The 23,627-nt window shown below is 43.0% G+C and overlaps 2 protein-coding genes and 1 long non-coding RNA gene across 5 annotated transcripts in view; 1 reads left to right on the forward strand and 2 right to left on the reverse strand.

Annotated features, from left to right (window-relative positions):
* Window positions 1-7,841, reverse strand: part of EIF2AK4 (eukaryotic translation initiation factor 2 alpha kinase 4) — a 110,371-nt gene extending 102,530 nt beyond the window's left edge. For all 3 annotated transcript variants that reach the window (XM_023189383.1, XM_023189382.2, XM_023189384.1), the window contains exons 1-2: window positions 7,609-7,841; window positions 2,322-2,434 (exon numbers count right to left, since the gene is read on the reverse strand). In XM_023189383.1, coding sequence (XP_023045151.1) covers window positions 2,322-2,434; window positions 7,609-7,752 — 257 coding nt within the window. In that variant the 5' untranslated portion in view covers window positions 7,753-7,841. The remainder of the gene's footprint in view (window positions 1-2,321; window positions 2,435-7,608) is intronic.
* A 9,275-nt stretch (window positions 7,842-17,116) lies between these two features.
* Window positions 17,117-21,004, reverse strand: LOC111524235. The gene is made up of 2 exons (XR_002725730.1): window positions 20,357-21,004; window positions 17,117-19,228 (listed from the first exon to the last, which is right to left on the reverse strand). It is a non-coding gene; the product is annotated as an uncharacterized LOC111524235 (long non-coding RNA).
* Window positions 21,005-21,129: 125 nt separating this feature from the next.
* The window catches only part of GPR176 (G protein-coupled receptor 176), a 123,288-nt gene continuing 120,790 nt past the window's right edge, over window positions 21,130-23,627 (forward strand). Inside the window, exon 1 of the mRNA XM_023189353.2 lies at window positions 21,130-22,189. Within this exon, the coding sequence (XP_023045121.1) occupies window positions 21,850-22,189 (340 nt within the window). The 5' untranslated portion in view covers window positions 21,130-21,849. The remainder of the gene's footprint in view (window positions 22,190-23,627) is intronic.

Raw genomic sequence — 23,627 nt, forward strand, 5'->3', positions numbered from 1 at the left:
GGTGATTTTGGCCTCAGGGGATATCTGTCAACATCTAGAGACTCTTTTTGGTTGTCACAACTTGGGGAGAAATGTACTCCCAACATCTAGCAGACAGAGGTCAGGGATGCTACTAAATATCCCACGAAGCCCAGGACGGCCCCCACAACAACTGCCCACATGTCAGTATTGCCAAGGTGAAGAAACCTCGCTCTAGTGTCTGACATTTAGACTGCTTCCAATTGCTTTACTTTCACAAATAATGCTATAATTAATATTTTAGCACTTATATATGTGTAACATTATAGCCCATACAACTTTTTCTTTATTTTGATTTTTCAAGAATAAACACTTCAAATTCTTGAGGCTATGGTATAATAAAAAATTATATATTTGGTCTTTGATCCCTGTTCCTGGCACAGAGATCCTATTACCCTTGGAATTTCCTGAGCAACAGGGGTGAGAGGAGCATCTTATGTTTTTCATAACAAATCCCTTCCAACCATACTGGAGTGAGTGCTCATGAGGTAACTCTGGTCAGTACCTGGATAGCTTCAGGATTAGGACTGGTCACCAGAAAAACTAAGCCTTGATTACAGTGTGAGAAATTTCAATCCCATCCCAGATCTTTGGGGAGGGGTAGAGGGCTAAAGATAAGTTCAATCACCAGTGGCCAAAGATTTAATTAATCAATCATCTCTATATAATGAAACCTCCATAAAAACCCCTAAACGACAGGGTTCAGGGAGATTCTTGGTTGAAGAACACAGGGAGGTCCTGGGAGAGTGCCACGCCTGGAGAGGGTGTGGAAGCTCTTTGCCGCTTCCCACACACCTTACCCTTCATAATTCTTCCATGTGGCTATTCCGCAGCCGTGTCCTTTACGACAAACTGGTAAATGTAACTCACAGAAACTGAGTTCTGTGACGCATTCTAGCAATTATCGCAACTTAGGAGGGGGCAGTGGAAACCCCCAAATTTACAGCCATTTATAAATACTGGCTATAAATGGTCAGAAGTATTGGGATCTGCAACTAGCATCAGAAATGGAGGCAATCTTGTGGAACTGAGTCCTTAATCTGTGGGGTCTATGCTAACTACAGATAGTGTCAGAATTGAAGTGAACTATTGGACACCCACATGGTACCAGAAAAGGCATAATGTATTTGGTGTCAGGAAAAAAAAAAAAAAACCTAAAAAGGCACTATCTTAATTTCCTTTCATAAATTTTTAATTATCTTTTTTCATTAATGCCTCATTAATATTTTTATAGTATGTATAGTATACCTACTATAATACTCTCAGTAGTTTTGGGGGCTAAGAACGGTTACTGACTTCAAGGAGCTCAATTTTGACCTATCTGTCTTTTCATATCCTCCCTATCACTTCTTAGGATAATAAATTCCATAAATGTACCACCCACGTGTAAAGCAGAGTTTCCTTTTATTTGTCCCTTTCCTTCTCAGAAACCTTCACTGGTTCCCCATCCAGTAAATTCCAACTACTTAACGCCATCCAGGCCAACCTGCCTTTGCATGTGGGATGTATGGGGAAAGATTACACCAAATATACATACTTAAGGGCTGATGGCTGGCTGGGTGCAGTGGCTCATGCCTGTAATCCCAGCACTTTGGGAGGCCGAGGCGGGTGGATCACGAGGGCAGGAGATCAAGACCATCCTGGCTAACACAGTGAAATCCCATCTCTAACTAAACGTTCTGAACCAGAGGTGACATTGCCTTCGGGGGAATTTGGAAATATGTAGGTTATTTGGTTGTTTCAATGCCTGGAGGACACTCGTGGCATTGGTAGGTGGGGGCCAGGGATGCTAAGCGTCCTGCAGTGCACGGTACAGCCCTGCAAGATAGACACTCGCCAGCAGTGCCCCAGTGACAGGCAGGACAGCTCCAAATACTCTCCCTCACTCTAGACAGCGAAAGGTCACCTCAGGCACAGACTTGCTGAGTTTCTACTACCAACCATACTCTAACTATGTAAGTGCTTTCAATAGTCACCATACCTCTATTGTTTTCTTCCACATTTTTCCTCTTCCTAACTTATGAAGAAATAAATAAACAACAGTTAACACATCAGAGACAGTAAAATAGTCACTGGGCAAATATTAGTATCTGCAGTGACAATTCTATAGCTATAAACAGGCTTAAAATGAGACAGGTTTCATGAAAATATCTATTGTTGATGTAGTTTTGTTGAAATATAGGAAATGAAATTTTATGTGGAATGGGAGCTGGAAGGAGAAAATACTACTAATTTCAATCTGTTTCTATGTTGTCAAAACAGAAAACTGAAACCATGTCAAAGTTATTTATAAATGTACTCACACATCTGGATAGGTAGGTGGGCATTTAACCCTCAAATCCACTTTTACATATACTTCTTCACCAGTTAGGCCTTGGGGGTACAAAACTAAATTGATTTCAGGGGACTCTTTGACCTAAAAGAGGAAAAACAAAAACTTTTTTTCATAGCTGTAGAGCCAATCATTAATGATTAAGATAATGATCATTTTAGATCAAAAGTTCTACTTTAAAAATATTTGCAATTACATTTTACATAGACAATCTGGCATACTTTCCAAAAGCATGATTTAAAAACAAAACCTGAGCCAGAGAAAATGCATTTTCCTTTTTTAAGTCATCTAAGGAACGAACCAAAATGTTCCACTCAGCTTCCATTCATTCAGATGTTACTGAGTTATTACGTCTGGGTGCTCTCCGGGAGGCTGGGAGTGCAGAGGTAAATTGAGACAGACACAGTCCCAACCAGCTGATACAAACTAGAAGACAAGTGATTTCAAATAGTGATGAGTGCTGTAAAGAAAACAAAGCAGAGTAGAGGGACATAGTGGTGGGCAAGGAGAAGGTATCTAGACAGGGGGTTAGGGAAGGACTCTGTGAGCAGGGGAGATTTGAATTGAGATCTAAATACTGAGATATTAACAAATGAAAACCCTTGACAGGACAGAACTGCATGTTTTCAATCAACTGCTTTTCATCAAATCACCAAATACCCTTGTTCTTCAAGTTATATACCCTTTTTCCAAAGTGGATTTGAAGTAGTTGATATTCTATGTATATAATGAAAAAGGGGAGTCTTGAGAGAAAAAATAATGGCTGAGCACTCCCATGGCCCAGGCACCTTACCAACTTTGCAAGGCAGGTGCCATCTCCATTTTACAGAGACAGAAGCTCAGGTTCAGGGAGTTTTACATTCTTGCCCACAGATACACAGGGACAGAGCTGGGATTCAAACCCGCCTTGACTCCAAACCCTGTCTCCTCCCATAAGCCACTCTTTTATTAGGCCATCCTAAGTTGCTGGGATTGAGCCTTGATTTTTTTCTCTGAATGTCCTGGCAGGCGGGGCAAAAAGAGAAACGTGGTATCACCAGAAAAGAGAAAAACCTTAAAATTATTTCAGGGAAGCAAAGTACTTAGCAACACTAAATGCTAACAGAAATTTATAACATGAACCTTACAAGGAGTACCATATAATAAACACTGTTCTCTTCTACTATGTGAACAAAATTTGTAAGATCACATCTTACACAGCTTTATAATGATCCTTGATAAATGTGTGGGTCCTTCCATAAAGCATAATTCTGCAAATGTGGTCCCAGGAGGGTTAAGCACTCTTTGGTCCACAGGCCTTTCATCCACTCATTCACCCACCACACATCCATCACCCACATTTGTTAAGCACTGACTCTGTGTCCAGCACTGTGCTTAGTCCACAGAGGTGAGAACACGGATATGGTTCCTGCTCTCAAGGAACTTCAGTCTGGTGGGGGAAAACAAACATCATAAACATGTTAAGTGCAAGTTTAGAGAGTGCTGTTGAAGAGATGACGTGGTGCTCTCCTTAGCGAATGACTTGGGGTGTGAGGGTATGTAATTAAATGTGGTTATCAAAGAAGAACTATCTGAGGATGTAGCATTGAAGCTAAGACAAGCCAGAGACCAATCATTCCAGACAAGGAAAAAAAGAGACTCAAAATACATCTGAGAATTATTTCATTCAATAACAATTTTTGAAAGTTTTTTGTTTGTTTTACCAGGCACTGGGCTTGTAGGAATGGCATTTCAAATGAGTGGAAGACAATGACAAATTCAATTGCCTATATTTGTCTAGCTGCCTAGCTGGAGGAGGAGGGATGCACACGGGGAGGTGGCCTAGGCCCATACTTCAATGGAACGAAGAACTTAAAAAAAAAACAACTTATATCTTTATTTGATGAAAATTTAAAAACGAAGTCATGAACAAGTTAAAAGTAAACTTTGAAGAATCTGGTTTTTAGTAACATTGGAGCAGAGCGGGGAAAAAAAAACCCACAGGGACCATAACACAAAAAAATAGGTCATTTTGACTCTATTCACATTTTAAAAATCACATAAATTACATAAACAAATGCATATGATTAGGAGAAAATATATGCATTATATGACCCAAAATGCTAATTTTCTTAAGATATTTAGCTCTTACAAATAAACAAGAAAATGGACCACAGGGTGGAAAAGTAGACCAAAGAGCATAAGCAGTTCACAGGAAAAGAAAAATCAACGGTTTGTAAACAAAGGTGTTCTAGATAATTTATAAATAAATAAAAATGAAAATGAGATATGTTTCCTTTATCTGGCAAAGATGAAAAAGTCTAACACATACAGTATTGTTGAAGATAAAGGAAAAAAACACCACCATACACTACTGGTGGAATCCAGGGATTGAAGCAAGTTTTTTGGAGGGATGTTTCCAAAAGCTATCCAATTACAAATGAGCAGACCTTTTCCTGTTGTGGAAAGCTAGCCAAAATAAGGTAGCAATTTGTAACTATCTATAAATTATAGATACTTTAAACTGGCAGTATCCAAACTTTTTACAAACGCAAAAGTTTTTAGCATGCACCTCAAAATGTTATTTATAAATGATATACATACGCTACTAAACTGAAATTTATATGACAACACATCCCCACTAAAAGAAGTTGGAAAAAAAATCTAACCTGAATTTATTGGCAGTAAATTTAGCCTGGACTAACATGAGGTTAGTAATAGTGTTTATCTCTTCAGTGTGAAATTTGAGTATTTCTGTGTTTCATTGTGTTTGATTTTCGATGCTGCCCCATACACTGAGGAAGGTATTAGGTAACGTGTGTAATGTGCACACATAAACGTGAAAAGAAGTACTTCTGAGTTCTGAAACCCATCAAGTCTCAAGAGTTTTGGATAAAAGGCTGGGCATGGTGGCTCACACCTGTAATCCCAGCATTTCGGGAGGTGAGGCGAGAGGATCACTTGAGGTCAGGAGTTTGAGACCAGCCTGGCCAACATAATGAAACTCCATCTCTACTAAAAATACAAAAATTAGTCAGGTGTGGAGGCAGACACCTGTAATCCCAGCTGCTTGGGAGGCTGAGGCACAAGAATCGCTTGAACCCGGGAGGTAGACGTTGCAATGAGCTAAGATTGCACCACTGCACTCCAGCCTGGGTGACAGAGAGAAACTCCCTCTCAATAAAGAGTTATGGATAAAGGATTTCGGACCTGCATCACTTTTCCCTGGCAAATAGCAGGTGATAATAAGTGCTTGTCGAATGACTAAACTCTGATTCATCCTTGAGACCATCAATTACTTGCCTGCCAGGCCTATGAATGTGTTGAGGCCATTTGCCCTATGTACAACAGGCCACAGACAGCTATTTAAATTCTTCTGTCTGTCTGCTATAGTTTTTGCTTTGGTTTGTCTAGTCTTCCATCTTGTTATGAAAGCCACCAGCTATAAATTCTTGGGGTTACCAATATCCCAACCTAAAAGAAGTTGCTTTTTTTCTTCCATTTTTCTGCAGCCCTAGGAGCAGACAACTAAGCTTGTATAAAGTAAACAAACTGGTTCAGAACGAAGCCTTAGGGACTTTGTGTTGAGTCTGGTGTACACTTCGAGACACCTATTTTGGCTGCCTGTTGGGCCTACTTCCTGATTCTCAATGTTTGGGAACATGGAAGTTGCCCAATCACCAACTTCTCTGTCATGTTAAGAGGAATATTTATACTTTTACTATTTCAGGTTACAAATAACTTCATATTAAGCATTAGAAAAGTAAGCTCCCTGAGGGCAAGGATTTTTGTCTGTTTTGCCCACAGCTGTATTCCTAACGCCTAAAACAAATTTCATGAAGGAAGAAGAACCCTGAGCTTGAGGGAGAATATTTTGCCCTGATAGCTCCAGCAGATGGTATTTCTTGAGGAAATCCTGGATGTGTAGATAAAGCAGATGTTGTGAAATGCCAGAGTTAAAAGCAGATGAAGAGGCCAGGCGCGGTGGCTCACGCCTGTAATCCCAGCACTTTCAGAGGCCAAGGTGAGAGGATTGTATGAGCTCAGGAACTTGATACCAGCCCTGGCAACAGAGCAAGACTCTGTCTCAATAAAAAATTTAAAAAATTAACCAGGTGTAGTGGCATGTGCCTGTAGTCCCAGCTACTTGACAGGCTGAGGCAGAAGGACTGCCTGAGAATAGGCTGCAGTGAGCCGTGATCATGCTCCTGCACTCCCGCCTGGGTGACAGAGCAAGACCCTGTCTCAAAAAAAAAAAAAAAAAGCAGATGAAGTTAGAAGTATGTTTTAAATTATAATATGATAACATTCAGAAACAGTTTGGTAGATCAAGTCTTCAAGGATGGGGAAAAAACTGTCAGTATAAATAATTTATAATGTGCCTTAATTTCCAGACAAAAACGCAAAATAATATTTTAAAGGCAAAATAATATTTTAAACAAAATACCATTTTAAAAAGTTTAAAGCAAGCTGGTTCAACCCGAGGCCCATAGGCCGCATGCAGCCCTGTATGGCGTTGAATGTGGCCCAACACACATTTGTCAACTTTCTTAAAACATTGAGGGTTTTTTGCGATTTTTTTTAGATGATCAGCTATCGTTAGTGTTAGTGTATTTTTTGTGGCCCGGGGAAGCCAAAAGATTGGACACTCCTGCTCTAGACTCAGTCTAGAACCCTCTCTCCACTACAGCTAAGATGAATGTGTGCTATATTCTTCTGAGCTAAATGTCTTAGAGGAAGGTGCAAACGTATGCAAAGTTCCTCCGTATCGGAAAACACAGTGAGGATACCTGGGAAGTATAGCGGGAATTATGCGGCATGCAGATTTGAATGCATGGATGAAACGAGAATTTTGATTGAGGACTTTAAGGCCTGTGCGAGCGCCTAAAAAGGGTTCTCAGAACAAAGTAGCAACGGGTGCGCATGAATGTGCTGTTGTATCATCCGCGAGGGCTTTCGGGGGGAGAAAAAGGACAAGGTTGGAAGGGATGTTACGGGATGTAGGCAGGAATAAGAAGCAGTGCCAGGTAAGAGAGAAGAATCCCGGGGAATTCCTCTGGGGAAATCATGGGGAAATGGCTGTGGAAGAATTCGGCCTAGGTGGGGTTCTGGAGACCAGCTGCAGGTGCAAGAACTAAAAGTGAGCATGGGTGGAACCTGAGGGATGAAAGACTGCAGGATCTTAAAGCGGCGGCCCTATCTGGAAGTGTCTGGGCTTTGGCCCAGGGCCGGGGGAGGCCAGAGCACACCAGCCTGGGCCTGACAAGCCACGTTCCTACCGGTCCGCAAGCGTCCGGCCGCAGGTCTTGGAAGTCCGCGCCGTAGATGGCCTCCAGGGCCTGTAGTTCGTGGTCCTGTCTTTGCGGGTAGCTCTCCGGAGGCTCGTCCCGGCCGCGCCCGGGGGCCCCACGGCCCCCAGCCATGGCAGCGCTGCGCCCAAGGCGGGGCGGCCTTGCCGGGGCGGCGGTGGGCCCCCGGCAGCCTGCAGGGCGGAGCTCCGCGCTGGGGACAGGCTGTGGGCGGGGCTCCGCGCTGGAAACGGGCTCGTGGGCGGGGTTCCGCGCCGGGGTCTAGCTGTGGGCGAGACTCCGCGCGGGAGAAGGACTCGTGGGCGGGGCTCGACGCCGCCGGGCGGGGCCAGGCTAGGGGGAAGGGTCGTGGGCGGAGCTGCGCGTCGGGAGCCAGCTCTGGAGGCTCCAGAAACCCAGGCGAAGGAAGAGGGCCGCAGGACAGCTTTGTCCACATCCTGCTGGGGGAAGGGGAGCAAAGGAACTCCACGAAAGTAAGAAATGAATCACACAGATAGGAATGAAAACGCCACATTGTATAGTTTTCACGAAACAAGTATCTTTAACAGAAGTGCTTGCTGGAACTTCTCCACCCTGGCATTTTTTTTTGGCGGAGTTTCGGCTCTTGTTTCCCAGGCGGGAGTGCAATGGCGCGATCTTGGCTCACTGCAGCCTCCGCCTCCCGGGTTCAAGCGATTCTCCCGCCTCAGCCTCCAGAGTAGCTGGGACTACAGGCGCACACCACCACGCCCGGCTAATTTTTGTATTTTTCGTAGAGACGGTGTTTCACCATGTTGGCCAAGATGTTCTCGATCTCCTGACCTTGTGATCCGCTCTCCTTGGCCTCCCAAAGTGCTGGGATTACGGGCATGAGCCACCGCGCCCGGCCAGGAAACTTTTAAAGGGCAGATGTCGATGAGTTCTGAAGTCACTTCTAGTTTCACCTTGAACCTCCTCAGAACAAGACTACTGGGAGTAAAAATTGTGACCGCCCCCCCACTCTCCTTCCTCCACTTTAGTACCCCCAAACTTACTTTCTTAACCACAGATTCAACACTCCCACGTATGTTCTCTGTCCCTACATTCCACAGCTTTGGGGATATCCAGTATCACCTTGAAAATTCCACTGAAAACTCTTTCCACTCAGGCATCTTTGTGAGCTACCTTCCCATGAAGAGAATTATGTTCCTTTCCCAGTTCACTCAATGTGAATTTAGGGAGTCTTTGTGTTATATCCTGCCTCAAGTCGTCGTTTTTCAAGTTTATAAAATAACCTGTCTACCCAGACATTGTTATTGCATTTCATCTTCAGTAACTTACTAATGCTGCACGTCCATTTAGAATAATCCTATTGTGCTAACCCAAGTTAGGTTTAAGTGACATGTTTCTTCTGTCTACCTTGCTTACTCCTCTACCGTTCACTAAATAATAATTGTTTAAATACCTTGCTGCCATTTATCCACTCAGTTCTGGCCAGATAACTGCACTACCTTGACCCAAGGCCAATTTAAATCATCATCTTCCCTCTGCTGGAGACCGTTCCTTCTCCAGTGATCTCTGACTAGGCAGATGGCACCAGCCAACTGAGTGGGATTCTGAATTCCCTTTCTCTCAACTCACATCCAAATAGTCACCACTTCTTCTGTCCATCCACTACACTCTAACCCATTGCCACTAACTTAGTTCAGCCTACTGTCACCAATTCCCTGGGTTACTTCAATAGCTCTCTTAATTAGTCACTGTCTTCATTCTTGTGCCACGTTAAGCTATTCTTTCTATTGCAGCCAGAGTAATGTTTCTAAATTGCAAATATGGCCATTGTACTCTAATCCTTAAAATTATTCAATTTCTCTATTAGTCTCTTTTTTAAAAAAATTTAAACCTATATTTATGAAAATGTCAAACATACATAGAAGTAAACTCCTCTGTACTCATCATCCAGCTTCAACAACTATAGATATTTTGTCAATCTTATTTCATCTCTTCTCTCCATCCCTCAGGAGTGTTTGCTTAATCTCAATCATATAATTTTAAAAAACAAATACGTAAGTATATATCTCTAACTAGAAAAGGAACCAACATAACATACGACTAACCTTATGCCCTAAACATGTAACCATTTGGCCAGGTACAGTGGCTCACACCTGTAATCCCAGCACAAGGTGGAGGATCACTTGAGGCCAGGAGTTTGAGACCAGCCTGGGCAACATAGTGAGGCCCCATCTCTACAAAAAATAAAATAAAAAACCAGCTGGACAAGGTGACATGTAGTCCCAGTTACACAGGAGGCTGTGTGGGAGGATGGCTTTAGCCCAGGAGTCCAAGGCTGCAGTGAGCTATGACTGCACCACTGTGCTCCAATCTCGGCAACAGAGTAAGATGTTGTCTCTTAAAAAAAATTAACAATTTCTTAACATCATTTAATACCTAATCTATGTTCAAATATTTCCATTGTATAAAATTAGAATCTAACTGGATGCTGGACCTATAAAAGATATAATTAAAACAAACAGCAAAATTTGAAAGGAGTCTGTGGATTAGATGGCAGTATTATACCACTGTTGATTTTCTGACTTTGTTGTACTGTTGACATGTAGAATAGTGTCTTCCTTCTTAGGAAATTTCCAATGCAGCATTAAGGGGGCAGTGATGTATTAAATATGCAGTTAGCTCCCGAATGATTCAGGAAAAAGAAGAGAGATGATGCTAAATCAAATGTGGAATGTTGAACATTGGAGAATTTAGGTGAAGGATATATGAGAGCTCTTCAAATGACTCTGGAAACTTTTGTATAAGTTGGAAATTATTTTAAAGTCAAACTTCAAATCAAAAATGAAAAGAAACCATCAAAGTGTTTTCCAAAGTGGTTGTACCATTTTATATTCCCATCAGTTTATGGAAGTTTCAGTTGTTCCACCTCTTTGCCAGTAATTGGTATTGTATTGTTTTTAATCTTAAACATAGTAATTGGTGCTTAGTAGTTTCTCAGTGTGTCTTAACTTGCATTTTCCTAATGATTAATGATGTTGGGCATCTTTTCACATGATTATTTTCCATTCATATATCTTCTGTCTTCTGTTTTTGTTCACATCTTTGGTGCATTTAAAAATTTTGCTTTTGTTTTCTTACTAACTTTTGAGAAATATTTTTATGTTCTGGACGTGTCTTTTTTTTTTTTTCCTATATGGAATCTCGCTCTGTCACCCAGGCTGGAGTGCAGTGGCACGATTGCGCTCACTGCAACCTCTGCCTCCCAGGTTCAAGCAGTTCTCCTGCCTCAGCCTCCTGGGTAGCTGGGATTACAGGCACATGCCACCACACCCAGCTAATTTTTGTATTTTTAGTAGAGACAGGGTTTCACCATGTTGTCCAGGCTGGTCTTGAACTCCTGACCTCATGATCTGCTCACCTTGGCCTCCCAAAGTGCTGGAATTACAGGTGTGAGCCACTGCACCAGGCTGGACATGTCTTTTATCAGATACGTGATAGTCAAAAATATTCATCCAGTCTATGGCTTGCTTTTTCATTCTCTTAACTGTATTTCAAAGAGCATGTTTCTTACTTTAGAGAACATTTAATTTGTCATTTTTCTTACATGAATTATGTTTTATAGTCATATCTAAGAAATATTCACCTATCCCAAGGCCACAAAGGTTTTCTTCTATGTCTTCATCTAAATAGTGTTAGATTTTACCTTTCGGCCTATCATCCATTTTAGTTAAAAACTTAAGCATATACCTATTATATGAAATAGCAATTCCATCCCAGGCATTTATGCAAGAGAAACAAAAGCACATGTCCATACAATGACTTGTATGTAAATATTCATAGCACCTTAATTTGTAATATCCCAAACTGGAAACAAACCAAATGCCCATCAACACAAGATGGACATATTGAGGTATAAACAAATTGAGGTATATCAATACAATGAAATACTATTCAGCAATAAAAAGAAATACATTATAGATATAGCAACAACATAGACAAACTGAAAATAATTATGCTGAGTGAAAGAAGCCAGATGTAGAGTAGATACTACATAATTCCATTTATATAAAATTCTGAAAAATACAAATTTGGTAACAGAAAGAAGATAAGTGGGTGCCTGGGGATAGGGAGGACACAGAAGAGCCAGGTGGAGGGATTACAGAGGAACAAGAAGAAACTCTTAGTAGTGATGTATGTATACATTCATTACTTTGATTGTGGTGATCATTTCACAAGTCTGTGCATATATCAAAACTTACCAAACTGTGCAATTTAAATATATGCAATGTGTTTGTTACATGTCTATTACACCTTAATAAACTGTTACATGAAAAAAGAAAAGGTCATTTGTTTTGTTTTGCTTTGTTTTGTTTACAGTGGTTTGTTTGAATCAAAATTCAGACAAGGTTCACACACTGCATTTGGTTGCTGTATGTGCAATACAGGGTTAACTAAGCAGGCTTGGGATGTATACACTCTGTATATTTAAAAGAAAAGACTGACCCTTGACTGGCTCCTGGGAGATAACCTCTAAGTCCTTGAGACATTCTGCCTCATAAGAATGTCTTTGTATACTTGGGGTTCACAAACCAACTCATCAGGACACCCCAACATTTCCTTATTATCCAAGTACTTCCTAAACCTTTAGATCAGTACTCCAAAGAAGAGTCTCTAATCCTGTATGTCCTCCTTGCTCCCCCAAACTACATCTCCCAGTCTTGCTGCTTGCCCTTGACGTTCCAAAGAAAAGCTCTCAGATTTTGATCACAGTTTCCCAAATTTTAAAACTGCAAGCCCTTTCCCCTTCATTCTTGAAAGATATTTTCATTGAATATAGAATTCTGGGCTAACAGTTATTTTCTTTCAGTACTTGACAAATATTGTGCCATTTCTCTCTGATCTACATGGTTTCAGTGAGAAATCTGTTATCAATCACATTGTTTTCCCAGTAAAGGTAACGTAGCACTCCTCTTTGGCTACTTTCAAGACAGCTTTTTGTTGTTATTGTTTTGTTTTGTTTTGAGACTGAGTCTCGCTCTGTTGCCCAGGCTGGAGTGCAGTGGTGCGATCTCGGCTCACTGCAACCTCCACCTCCCGGGTTCAAACAGTTCTCCTGCCTCAGCCTCCCAAGTAGCTGAGACAACAGGCACACGCTGCCCCGCCTGGCTAATTTTTTTTTTTTTTTTTTGTATTTTAGTAGAGACAGGGTTTCACCATGTTTCCCAGGCTGGTATAACTCCTGGGCTCAGGCAATCCGCCCACCTCGGCCTCCCAAAGTGTTGGGATTACAGGCGTGAGCCACCGTGCCCGGCCCTCAAGATAGTTTTCCATGTCTGAGTTTTCAGAAGTTTGACTATGACATGTCTTGTAAATTTCATTGGGCTTATTCTGTTTAGAATTTGCTTAACTTCTTGAATCTCTAGGCTTATTATTTTTGCCAAATATAGGAAGTTTCCAGCCATTACTTCTTTGAATACTTTTCCAGCCAACCCCTGTCTCCCCTTCTGGGAGGTAAAGGCACTTGTTCTTGCAGCATGCTGTGACTTGGCAGCTAGGAACCGAGAGGCAACACTGTTCCTGCTGCTCAGGAAAGTCTGAAATAAAAATTGTTAGTGACTTTTGCATTACTTTGTGGGTGTTTGTGTGCATTTACATATTTCTGTACCCAAATGAGTCTTGCCCTTTAAATTTTGGAATCAGTATATACCTTTATTCCGCAGCCGTGTCATTACTTCCAAGTCAGACTATGAGTCATAGTATTTTATATCCATATTCCACCTTTTACTAAAGAATATTACTCCCTTAATCACTTAATTCACCAGAATTGGTCTTAGATAACTTTTGGCTCTTTAAAATAAATCCAGTTTATTCTTAAAGGACATATTTATTATGATAAGTGATACGGGAAAAAAATGTGTCAGCTTCCAAAATTAATTATAAAAGAGAAGTCCTAAAAAGGTGCTGAGAAATCATGATAATCTTCAGCAGCTAAATACCTTCCCAAGGTGACTCCTTTGAAGGTGATAATACTCATGGATATTTTAGTTTGACATATTTGCTATTAAAAATTAGTCTTGGCTAGCTGGGCATGGTGGCTCATGCCTGTAATCCCAGCACTTTGGGAGGCCAAGGCGGGTGGATCATGAGGTCAGGAGATCAAGACCATCATGGGTAACATGGTGAAATCCTGTCTCTACTAAAAATACAAAAACAAAAATTACCGGGCATGGTGGTGGGCACCTGTAGTCCCAGCTACTTGGGAGGCTGAGGCGGGAGAATGGTGTGAACCCGGGAGGTGGAACTTGTAGTGAGTCGAGATTGCGCCACTGCACTCTAGCTTGGGCAACAGAGCAAGACTCCGTCTCAAAAAAATTAGTCTGGGCCAGGCACAGTTTCTCACACCTATAGTCCCAGCACTCTGGGAGGCCAAGGTAAGTGGGTTGCTTGAGCCCAGGAGTTTCAGACCAGCCTGGGCAGCATGGCAGAAACTTGTCTCTACAAAAAATATAAAAATTAGCCAGGCATGGTGGAATGCACCTGTAGTACCAGCTACTTGGGAGGTTGAAGTGGGAGGATTGCTTAAGCCCAGGAGGTCGAGGCTGCAATGAGCTGTGATTGCACCACTGCACTCCAGCCTGAGTGACAGAGCAAGACTCTGTCTCAAATAAAATGAAATAAAATTAAAAATTCGTCTGTTTGCTTTATGATCACTATGTGTGTGTGTCTGTGTGTATGTGACTATTGAGGCTTCCTGGAGAGGGAGGGAAGGAAAATTCAACTTCCCCCTTCCCAGATATTCTTGATTAATTTGATAGGAAGTCTGTAGGTACAAGGACTACTAGAAACTGCTGATATACCTTCTAATGCCATTTTCCTGGGAAACTGCATTAGGAGATATATTCATAGATTCATATCAGTGGAAAACTGTTTCCCAATCCACATATTGGGATAATTTGGAATACATGAAGGGCTGTCTTACTGTCTTTTAAACAGGTAATTGCTTTGGATGGTAATTTAACATGCCCAAAACTAAGAACCGTAAAAAGTAAACATATTTAGCTCAATGATGTAAAGGCTAAATTCTGGACTGCTAAATCTTCAAGTCAAAATTCCCCCAAAGCCACTCTGTCCTTTGTTAATTGCAAAATAAGTGAATTTTTTTTTTCATTTTTGAAATATAAAGCTTGTATTTTATTTAAATCTATAGAGAGAATGTTTTAAAATCTTGGATGGTGACTTTTCCCCTTTGTGATATTTGATTTCTTTAAACATCAACAAACAGGAATTGATCTTATATAGTTAACCTTTATTGATGGCCTACAATGTATCAGACACTGTCAGAGGTTTTTATTGATTCAATATTTTGTTGTCCTCAAAACAGCCTTGCAAAATAGGCATCTTTATCTCTAGTAGAGGAGAAAACTGAGTTTAGAGAGGTCAAGTACCTGCCCAGTGTTACTTGAACACAGTTGGAATGGTTCATCTTAAATGGTTCTATCTTCGAGAAGATAGTCATCTACTTGAAGCAGTGCATTAGCACCAGCGAGGAGATTACCTGTGACTACGAGTTCCCCCATCGAAGATATCAAGATCCCCTGCCTCTGTAGCTCTGAGAACTGCCGGGGACCCTCAACTAGGCCCTGGTGCCAGATTCAAAGGATGTCAGCCGCAGCCTGGGGCTCTGGAGCATGCAGCCCATGGCCCAGGGTCCCAGCCCCACCGCCCACCCCCATTTCAGGTGCTGTCCTCTATCCAGTGGCCATGTCAGGGCCTGGAACCCCCACACTACACCCAGGAGCCCCTAGCTCCGGCCCCTCAGCAGGAAAGGGCTTCTCTATCATTCAGCCCACATCTCTCTCATTTTTAAAAAATGCCCCTTTCAGAATTTTGTTTAACTTCAACACCAGCTTGTCTCTCCATCTCTCTTCCTCTTTCTCTCTTTTCTCTTTCTGGTGGTTATCCTTGGCCTCTTACCGTCAATGCTGCTACATTGTTTTGTCTTCTCTATTTTCTTCCTCATTGTGAGAAAAGATATTTTAACCATTAAAACCAATAACAACAACAACAACAAAATATTCAAGAGGTACAACTGACATCAATATTCATACTCCCTTATCTCTCCATATTAGGTTCTTCATTTTGAGAGCGTTAGTAGAAACCTGTGTAAAGAGACAATCTAGGTCTCCAAGAAAAGACAAATGGGTTATTGCCTATCCCAAGCTTAAGTACTCTCCAAAATACTGTTTTAACAACATAAGTTTATCAGAGACCAATATGCTTTTTTTTTTGACGTGAAAAGCCCAATAGTTTAAGTCAAAGATGCCCAGAGGCTCTACTATCAGCTACCACTTTCATTTTACAAGGGCATAGGATATTCTTATTGCCACTACTAATATACACAGAAAATTTTTAAAGTCCTGACTTGAAACCTTCCATTCCCCAGAAATACAATCTGTGCTCTCTTAAATATGCAGGCCCCAATTTTCATAACAACGTCTGCCAGGATAGGCTGGGTTATGCTCTGATAATAAGCAACTCCAAAAATCATGATTGCTTATACAACAAAGTTTTATTCCTTATTCACACAAACTTCTTGTGTGTCTGGGTAGTTCTCCAGGGCATTTGCCCTCCCATATGGTGACTGAGACATAGACTACTTCAATCTTTTGGCTCTTCCATTTCAACTTAAAGCTCCTTCCACAATTGCAATGGCGGAACAGAAGAGAGATTTGAGAATCACAAACAACTTTTCACTGCCTCAGCCCACAGGTGACTTGTCACTTTTGCTCACATTTTATTAGTCATAATAGTCACGTGACCCTGCCCACCTGCAAAGGCAGCTGAGAAATATAGTCTTCTGTATGCCTGGAAGAAGAGGAAAATGAGATATTGTTGAATATTAGTAATGTCTACACAATAATCTGCATTATCTTTGTCTTTTTACATTGGCATAGACATAGCCATTTGGAAACAGAGCTGCTTATTCCAGATGGGCAGCCAAGGGCCATAAAAACTCCTCTTTTCTCAGCATGCTGCTGCTTGGGCTTACCAACACAAAATCCTTCCTTTTCTCCAGCTCTTCTCTTCTCTCCCTGTTTAGTAAGAGGCCACATGGGGGCATGTGAGGGTGTGTGATGGGGAGCCAGAGTGGGGAGGAAGAAGAAAGGCACATAAAACCTTTACGTTCCCCAACTACCTCTGTCTTTGCAATGATCCTAAATCCTATTCCAACTCTTCTTCCTTCCATCCAGCCCTCCTCCTGCTCTTCAATAAATATCTAAGAAAGCTGGAATTGGGAATTCTTCTGAATACAAAGGTAAGACAAGTGATTATCACCTAAACAAGGTTAAGTACTTGTTGGAAAAGTACTTATTAGCACCTATGCGATTTTGCCTATCACTGCACCACAAAAGTATAAGAGAAAAACAGAGAAGGAAAAGGTTTTTTTTTTTTTTTAAATTACCTATGGCATTAGGGTTCTCCAGAGAAACAGAACCAATAGAATAAATAGACATATAGAAAGAAATTTATTACAAAAAATTGGTTCATGCAGTTATGAAGGCTGACAAGTCCCAAGATCTGCAGTTGGCAAGCTGGAGACCCAGGAGAACTGACGGTGTAGTTCTAGTCCAAGTCGAAAGGCCTGACAACCAGGACAGCCATTACTGTTGTTTCAGTTCAAAAGCCAGGAAGCTCAAGACTCAGGAAGAGCTGATGTTTCAGTTCAAGTCCAAAGGCAGAAAACAGACACCGTCCCAGTTCGAAGGCAGTCAGGCAGAGGGAATCTTCTCTACTCAGCATTTTTGTTCTAATTTGGCCTTCAACCATTTGGATAAGGCCCACCCACATGGGGCAGGATAGTCTGCTTTACTGGGTCTACCCATTCAAATGTTAATCTTATCTTAGAAACACCTTCACAGATACACCCAGAAATGATGTTTTCCTACCTATTTGGGCATCCCTTAACCCAGTCAAGTTGGCACATATAACTAACTATCATGACAACGAAAACTTTGGAAACACAAGGTGCCTGTAGGTTGGGAGGATACCTTCTTATACTATTCATTACAGGAGAGGACTGGGAGGAAAAATTACTATTAACAGCATTATCTAGAGTGAGAGATTGCCTAGGTTTTACTGTACTCAATTTCCCATTAACTGCTTTGGTTGTAGTTTCAGAAAGTTTTGAATAAAAATTAGCTAGCACATAAATGTGTTGGCCGGTAATTCTAATCACCTGTCTTCACCTATGGCTGTGTAGCTGCTTGCTGCCAGGTGTTAACACTTACCAGCTCATATCAATGTAACACCTACTATGGTCCGAATGTTTGTGTCCCCAGCCCCCCAAATTCATATATTGAAACCTCATCACCAATGTGATGGTATTAGGGGATGGGATCTTTGGGAGGTAATTAGGTCATGAGGGCTCTGGTGCCATAGATGAGATTAGTGCCTTTATTAAAAAAAAAAGAAGCACTAATAGGAACCAGGTGTTTTAATGTGTGCCTGTAGTCCCAACTACTTGGGAGGCTGAGGTGGGAGGACTGCTCAAGCCCAGAGTTTGAGGCTAGCCTGGGCAACATAGTAAAACCCCTGTCTCTATAAAATGAAATGAAATGAAATAAAATAAATAGAGGTACTAATAAAAAAGGCACCCTTCTACCACATAAGGAGACAGATAGAAGGCACTATTTGTGCACCAAAAGCAGTCCCTCAACAGGCACTGAATATGCCAGTACCTTGAACCTGGACTTCCCAGCCTTCAGAACTATGAGAAATAAACTTCTGTTTTTCATAAGCTGCCCTGTGTAAGGTATTTTGAACTACTATAGTCCGAACTACTATAGACTTAGACAATACCTGTACATGGTAAGTAATTGAAATGGACTGTAATTTATCTGTTTTTTGACCTTTTCAGGTTTCATTTCAGAAAAAAATTTGAAAGGGTACATTTTAGTTTTTGTTTTGTTCTGTTTTTTTTGAGATAGAGTTTCACTCTGTTGCCCAGGCTGGAGTACAATGGCAATATTGGCTCACTGCACCCTCTGCCCCTGGGTTCAAGTGATTCTCCTGCCTCAGCCTTCTGAGTAGCTGGGGTTATAGACGCCTGCCACCACACCCGGCTAATTTTTGTACTTTTAGCAGAGACGAGGTTTCGCCATGTTGGCCAGGCTGGTCTCGAATTCCTGACGTCAGGTGATCCACCGGCCTCAGCCTCCCAAAATGCTAAGATTACAGGTGTGAGCCAACATGCCCGGCCTGAAATGGTACATTTTTTTTTTCTTTTTTTACAAAAGGAAAATATATCTTAACATTATGGGAGATTATATTTTCCTTAAATGACTGCAATATTTCTATCTCTCATTCCACATGTTCTTCTTATAATGTGCCTAACACTCCTTCCAATTAGTGTCCCCTTTACTTAAATATGGTGTGTTTGTAGCTGCTTCAACAAGTAGAGGACAGTGGAAGTGACACTGTACAACCTCTGAGATTAGGTCATAAAAGTCAGTGCAAGCTCGTCTGAGTCTGAATGCAGTGGTGTTTACAACTAATTGATCACAACTACTTTACAGATTTCTTTGTTCCTTCTCCACTACCACTGCTTCACTTGGCTAACCTAAAAAGAAAGAGAGAGAGAGAAAAAAGTATCAATGCAGCTTCTGCCTTGTCCTCTTGGGACGCCTGTCTCTCTTGGCATGCTCACTTTTGGAGCATAACTGCCAGGCTGTGGAAGCCAAACAGCCACATGGAGAGGCTACACACAGATGTTCCAGCTGAGTTCCCAGTCAACAGCCAACATCGACTGCCAGACATGTGAGTGAACAAGCCTTCAGATCTCAGACCCAAGCAGCAACTTCGAGCTGCACTTGTGGAGTCATGCTCTAAGCCACTAAATTTGTAATGGTTTGTTGTGCACTGGTAGATGACCAGTTATAAAAAACACTACTATAGACATTTAATACATATTTAAATTGTGTCCAATCTTTGACATCACAAATTTTAAGATCTTCTGACTCATCCTTAAAAAAAACTCACACAGCACACAACTATTAAGAATTATGCCACTCTATTCCTGCCCTTAGCCCTTCATTTCTGAGAGGCAATCCTTTCTCAAGTCTGAGAATCATGGTGATCTCAGCTGATCGGGTTATTTCTTGATTCTACTAACCATATACCCTAACACCACCAGTTGAGGGGTTGTTGAGAATTTAGCGATATCTTCTCAGAATGAAAACATGAGAGCGGTTTCTTGCTTTCTCCATTCTTTACACCTGCAAAACTGATTCTTTTCTATACCTTTATCCCAGCTCTTACTAGTTTTGAATTCGGGACAGAGGGTGAAGGTAGGTAAAGGGGTACTTTTTATAACTGTTATCAAGCAACTCTATTTACACACATTCTTCAACCCTTCCTCAATGAGTATGCTGGATGTTGGTGAATTATTATAATTTTTGGTTTCTAATGATTATAAAGGTTTTCATCTTGAAAACTATATTTGGACTCCCGGAACTAATGTTAACCGCTGGTAATGGCGTTCTTGGGGGAAAAACACAATTAGTGTAATTAGTAATTTTCTGTCTTTTTCTCTCTGCCCTTTTTGGTCTCCAAAATGTTTAAAATAATTCTCACATAGATTACTATGTGAAGGTATTGTGAGACTCCAAATATGTACAAGACACGGATTTTTTTACGCTTTCAAGAGTAAATAAGGGTTACCAGTGAAAAGGAAATAGCCATATTGTACCAGGATCATCCTTGGGGCAACCAAGGAATAACTGTAATTTTAAGCAATTCTTGAGTTACTGTCCTTTGTCCCAGTGCCATAATCAACATGTCAAATCTTCTACCATGTACCTCACTTATTAAAAATAAATGAGTTTCCATAAAGTCGACCATGCATCTTTTTTCTCTTTACCCCAGATCCTCTCTCTGCATCCGTACAGTTTCCTCTCCCACTTGGCATCTCTTACTTTACCATTTCTTCTTGCTTACTTGACTATCCCAGCTCCCAACCTTTTCTGTCCTGGAATCCACTAGGCCTGGGTTATATTGTGTACATTTTACAAATGATACTCAATAAAAAGGCCCAGGAAACCATGCACTGAGTTTCTATATTTCATTTTTCTTAAATGCTCCAGCTACACCCAAGGCCTGACTGAGGGGCCGGGAGACTGGGCTTCCAGCCCAGGTGGCAGGGACGTGTAATTCTAAGACCGCACGCAGCCCCTGCTGACGAGATACAGAGGAGTAACGACAGTTAATAGTAAATGGAGCGAAGCCCCGGGAGGTGTAGCGAGCGTGTCCACGACACCCAGTCACGGATCCTCCGGCCACCCACGCTTCCAGGCGAGACAGTCACGCTCCGCGGGGCCAACATGGCGCCCTCCCCGCTGCAGCCTGGGCGCGAGAGGCGGGGCCGCGAGTGCCACGTGACCATCCTCGCCAGCCGCGCGTCCCCGGCTGCCCCAGGCGCGCACCAAGAGTCTAGCAGCCGCGCAGACCGTGCCACTGGCCCGCTGGGGGCGTCCTCCCTCTTCCGCGCCTGGCTGTCAAGCTCTGTTCTAGCGGCCGAGGGCCCGAGGGGGGCTAGGAAAGGGGGCGCCCAGCCATGCAGAGGCAAAAAGGCGCTGCGGAACGGGGTCCCCGCTGCCGGTGCTGAGGCAGGAGGTTGGAGCCCCCAATGAGGGGCTGGGAAGCAGGACCCAGCACGGGCGTCTTGTCGGGAGGCTGGGCGCGCAGGGCCAGGCTGCTGTGGGCACTCAGGGCTTTCCACCCAAGCCATGGGCGCTGTCGGGCACTCAGGGGTCCCCTCGTGGCTCCGGCCACTCGGCGTGGGCATTTCGTTGGCTTCACATCGCCATCCAGCCTCGAAGCCAGCAGGACTGAAAAATAGCTTCGGCCAGACGTTCTCCTCCCGCTAAGGAGAAGGGCCGAGTGCGTCAGCCCGAGGGGACTGGAGAGGGATGCCCTAGCCCTCGGGGGGCGGAGGACCCGCCGTTGAAGGAGGCAGCGGGAGCGGAGAGCGTCCTCCTTGACCATCGAATGCCTCCTTCTGTGTTTCCATTCCTGCCGAGTGGGCTGGGCCACGCTGACCACCCTGGAGGAGGGACGGACGACGCTCGGCGGGCTCTGACCGTGCCGCCTTCATGTGGCTGCTGACGGGGATCCAGGAGGGAGTGGGCATGGGGCGCAGCCGCTCCTCCCTCCCTCCCCGCCTCCTGGGCGCCGGGGTTGGCGATGTGGAGACGTGAGGGGACCCGTCGGCTGCCCCGGCTCCTCCAGGACTCCACCGGCTCCTCCAGGACTCCACCAGGCGCCCGCGCGTCCCTCCTCACGCGGAGGAGGAGAGGCTCCGCGCTGGGCTCCGAGGCGGGCGGCGCGCGGAGCCGGAGTCCCAGCCTCGCCATGGGACATAACGGGAGTTGGATTTCTCCAAACGCCAGCGAGCCGCACAACGCGTCCGGCGCCGAGGGTGCTGGCGTGAACCGCAGCGCGCTCGGGGAGTTCGGCGAGGCGCAGCTGTACCGCCAGTTCACCACAACCGTGCAGGTCGTCATCTTCATAGGCTCGCTGCTCGGTAAGCCTCCCGCGGGCGCCTCCGGCCCGGGCCTCCCCGAGGGTACAGGCTCGGAGAGCCTGGAGCAGGGCCGCCCAACTACTGTGGGTTTTGGGTACCTGGCAAAGTGCAGAGTTGGAGGAGACTTAAGGATCCCGGGTAGCTGCAGTGTAGTTAAGCAGGGACGGTGGACTCCAGCCTCCACGCAGGAGCAGAAGAGTTCCAACAGGGCTTCCTCGTGGCCCGAGGATGGAGCGGGATCCAGGCGGGGTTCCCCCTCCTCAGATGGCCCTGGCGGAACGCTCCTGGGTGCCCGGCTGGCTTCAGCTCTTGTTTACAAATAGTGAGGAATAAAGATTCTGTGGGAATTTGTTACTGATGATTGAAAGGAATGTTACCCATTCTGTTAAAGATGTTTTGCGATCCCATCTTTCCATATATATATATATATCGAAATAATAATATATACGATTATTTTGATAGACCCTTATTCTGTGCATGTTTTACGGCGTGCTTCTTCGGAACACCGACCTGCTGGTAAACAACCCTGTGAAATTAAGCTATATGTCGCCTGTAGATGATTTTAAAACAACAAAACAAAACCCACTCTACTTCCCCATCTATGTGTTAAGGTACAGAATAAAGGTAGGATAAAATACACACACACATCCCAGATTTAGGTATAGTCGTTCAGGGAAGAAAAGATCAACGAATTGAAATTAGTGAGTAGTAACATATTAGCCTCCTAGTGTGAGAACTACCTGTCCTTCTCACTACTCTTAAATGACAATAGTCTTTATCGCTCCTCTTCAAACATTAAATGATACAAGCAATATTATTTCTATTGAGGTCTACTGAACATATCGCATACCACTTGGATATATGTGGCTTCCTTTCCCGTGTCCCCGATGTGGCATTTATAAGGATGTGATGTTATTGGCAAGAACAGTCGTAAAGTTTCAAAGTAGGAATAGGTTACTTTTTGCAGACACTCGTGAATTTCTATGGAAACCAAGATAACTGACATTTAATTGACTATTTTTAGAAGAATTTCAAATGTTTGGAATTTCCCTTCATACTTTCTGAAATTGTCATCATTCCATTCTACTCTATCATAGTATTTCTCTTCCATTTGTTTGTCACGAGGATATTTTCAGGAGTAGAAATTAGTGTTGCTGTATCTAGGTGTGTGTGTGTGTGTGTTTTAAGACATGTTTTTATGACTGGGATGTTAAATGCACATTAGCAAAGCAAAAGCCTATGTTCAAAATACTTTCAGTATTCATGATGCACTGTAGGTTTTTGGGAGTTAAATTCTGAGTATTGTCACACTTAAAGTGTGGGTTATTGGAGAGGTAGAAGTGACTGTATTTTTATTTCTGCAGGTTTTCCCCCAATATACATATACATGCATACATATATATATATTTTTCTACCCCCACGGATAACTTTAACTCTG

This window comes from Piliocolobus tephrosceles, chromosome 6 (assembly GCF_002776525.5).
Source record: "Piliocolobus tephrosceles isolate RC106 chromosome 6, ASM277652v3, whole genome shotgun sequence".
Lineage (NCBI taxonomy): Eukaryota > Metazoa > Chordata > Mammalia > Primates > Cercopithecidae > Piliocolobus > Piliocolobus tephrosceles.